At 34.2% G+C, this 1809-nt stretch overlaps 1 protein-coding gene across 1 annotated transcript in view; it reads left to right on the top strand.

Moving 5' to 3' along the window:
• LOC106535277 (interleukin-18 receptor 1) overlaps positions 1-1253 on the top strand; it is a gene marked incomplete in the record, with an annotated part of 53766 nt that extends 52513 nt beyond the window's left edge. Inside the window, 1 exon segment of the mRNA XM_014032252.1 lies at positions 698-1253. Coding sequence (XP_013887706.1) covers positions 698-888 — 191 coding nt within the window.
• Positions 1254-1809: the final 556 nt, after the last annotated feature.

The following is a 1809-nucleotide window of genomic DNA, read 5'->3' as shown; positions in this document are numbered from 1 at the left end:
CCTCAAGGTGGCGCTCACGGCCCACAATTGGGCCGTGGACCATGGGTTAAGAATCTCTGGACTATACTACCTGATTACACAACAGCAAATACTGTATTCTAAGGAGAATGTTTTGTTTTTTTAGTTTGTAGTTTTTGTTTTGATATTTGGGTAATTGGTTAATTGTTTTTACATATTTATGTTTTTWACTAAATTGCTTGTTATTGTTTATTAGAACATGTTTGATTATATCAACCTGTCCAGAGATGCAGGTGGAAATTAGCCTTCTTTGCTATAACCTGGTAYCATACATCTGTCCTTGTAAAAGGTTAATGAAATGTTGTACATGTCTCTGTATAAACAAACAAACAAACAAACAAACAAACAAACAAACAAACAAACAAACTAAAACCTATTAAGTCTGTCTTTAAAAAGACAATCAAGGTTTCAGACAACCTTTTCTTCATCAGTACATGTGAGATGTCAGACTTTGAAAATGACCAAATGTTCAGTGATGCCAGTCTTGTTTTTAGACTTTTAACTGGACTGGCTCTTTTACCATCACCTGTTTTATCCAGAAGTTCTGTATAAAACCAGAATGAACACCAGATCTGAGACYAGAAGGACTGTAGAGCAGAATTTCTGAATTCTGACACATTTATATTGCTGTAAAATACAGAAATATTGATTAATATTGTTATTGTGTTCTGTTGTACAGATGGTCCGGTGGACTACAGTCACCTGCCGGAGTCGTTGCGTTACATTAAAAGGAACCAAGGAGCTCTGAAATGGAGAAATGTCTTCGTCAGAACCAACAAACTCACAGTGTTCAACGCAAACAGAAACTTCTGGAGGAACCTGCTGTATCACATGCCTGCAGTACCTGTGAGACGTCAGACTGGTGCCTGAACAGACAATTACTTTTTATTTATTTGGACCGGATCCAACAAGATGGTTTGGTTTTCAAAGGAACATTGGAAAACTTTCCTAATATTTAAATGCAGACCCAGTCTTTAAGCTGACGTTATTTATCACCTGGAAGCCTCATCAGAAGGACTTTAATGAAGCAAACAGTGTTGACTGTTTGGCTCATCAGCATTGTTGAAATTTTACTAAATGTCCACAGATAATGGAAACACAGTCAACACATTTCTTTTTTTCAGTGTAAAAACCATAAAAACATATTCAGTGTTTTAACCAGTGSTGGATGCTGGTCTTTCAACAACAGGAAGCTCAGTTTGGGCCTACATAATAAAATGTGTGGGTTATAAATTATACCCTCTGTTCCTTTTCAACAAAATGATCTGTGATCCTGTCATAGTTTATAGTATTTATTCATTTCATTTAAAAAAACAAAACATTACATAAAACAAAACAATACAAATAAAATTAAAGGCAGCAGCAGAAGAAAAAAATCTTGATATCTGCTCCTATTTACAAAAAAATATTAATTTCAAACAATAATAAACAAATNCAAAAATCAACTCATGAAATTGTTTAATTTGTATTTTTATGAGTCACTGTTTGAGGATTTCTTTAACAAATTTGCTTTGATGATTTTTTTAAGGATTTAATTGATTCAGTGCTTTTATAATCATCTTCCAGATTATTCTGTAGTGTTTTACAGCAGCCAGCTCTGTTATACCAGGACAGCTGAAAACACCTGTTATTTCCCCACTGTGGATCAATAAAAAGTTTTTTTTATCTTACTTTTCCCACGTTTTACACCAAATTAATGTGAGGAGTTGATCAGCCCTGCTGTTTAACTCTAAGTTTTCTCTGTAAACAAGAATATAATGACTTCACCTAACAACATTCAGACTGTCTGAC

Source organism: Austrofundulus limnaeus, unplaced genomic scaffold (genome assembly GCF_001266775.1).
Source record: "Austrofundulus limnaeus strain Quisiro unplaced genomic scaffold, Austrofundulus_limnaeus-1.0 Scaffold1403, whole genome shotgun sequence".
Lineage (NCBI taxonomy): Eukaryota > Metazoa > Chordata > Actinopteri > Cyprinodontiformes > Rivulidae > Austrofundulus > Austrofundulus limnaeus.
Note: the sequence above shows the minus strand (reverse complement) of the source record. Positions and strands in the feature narration are given on the sequence as shown.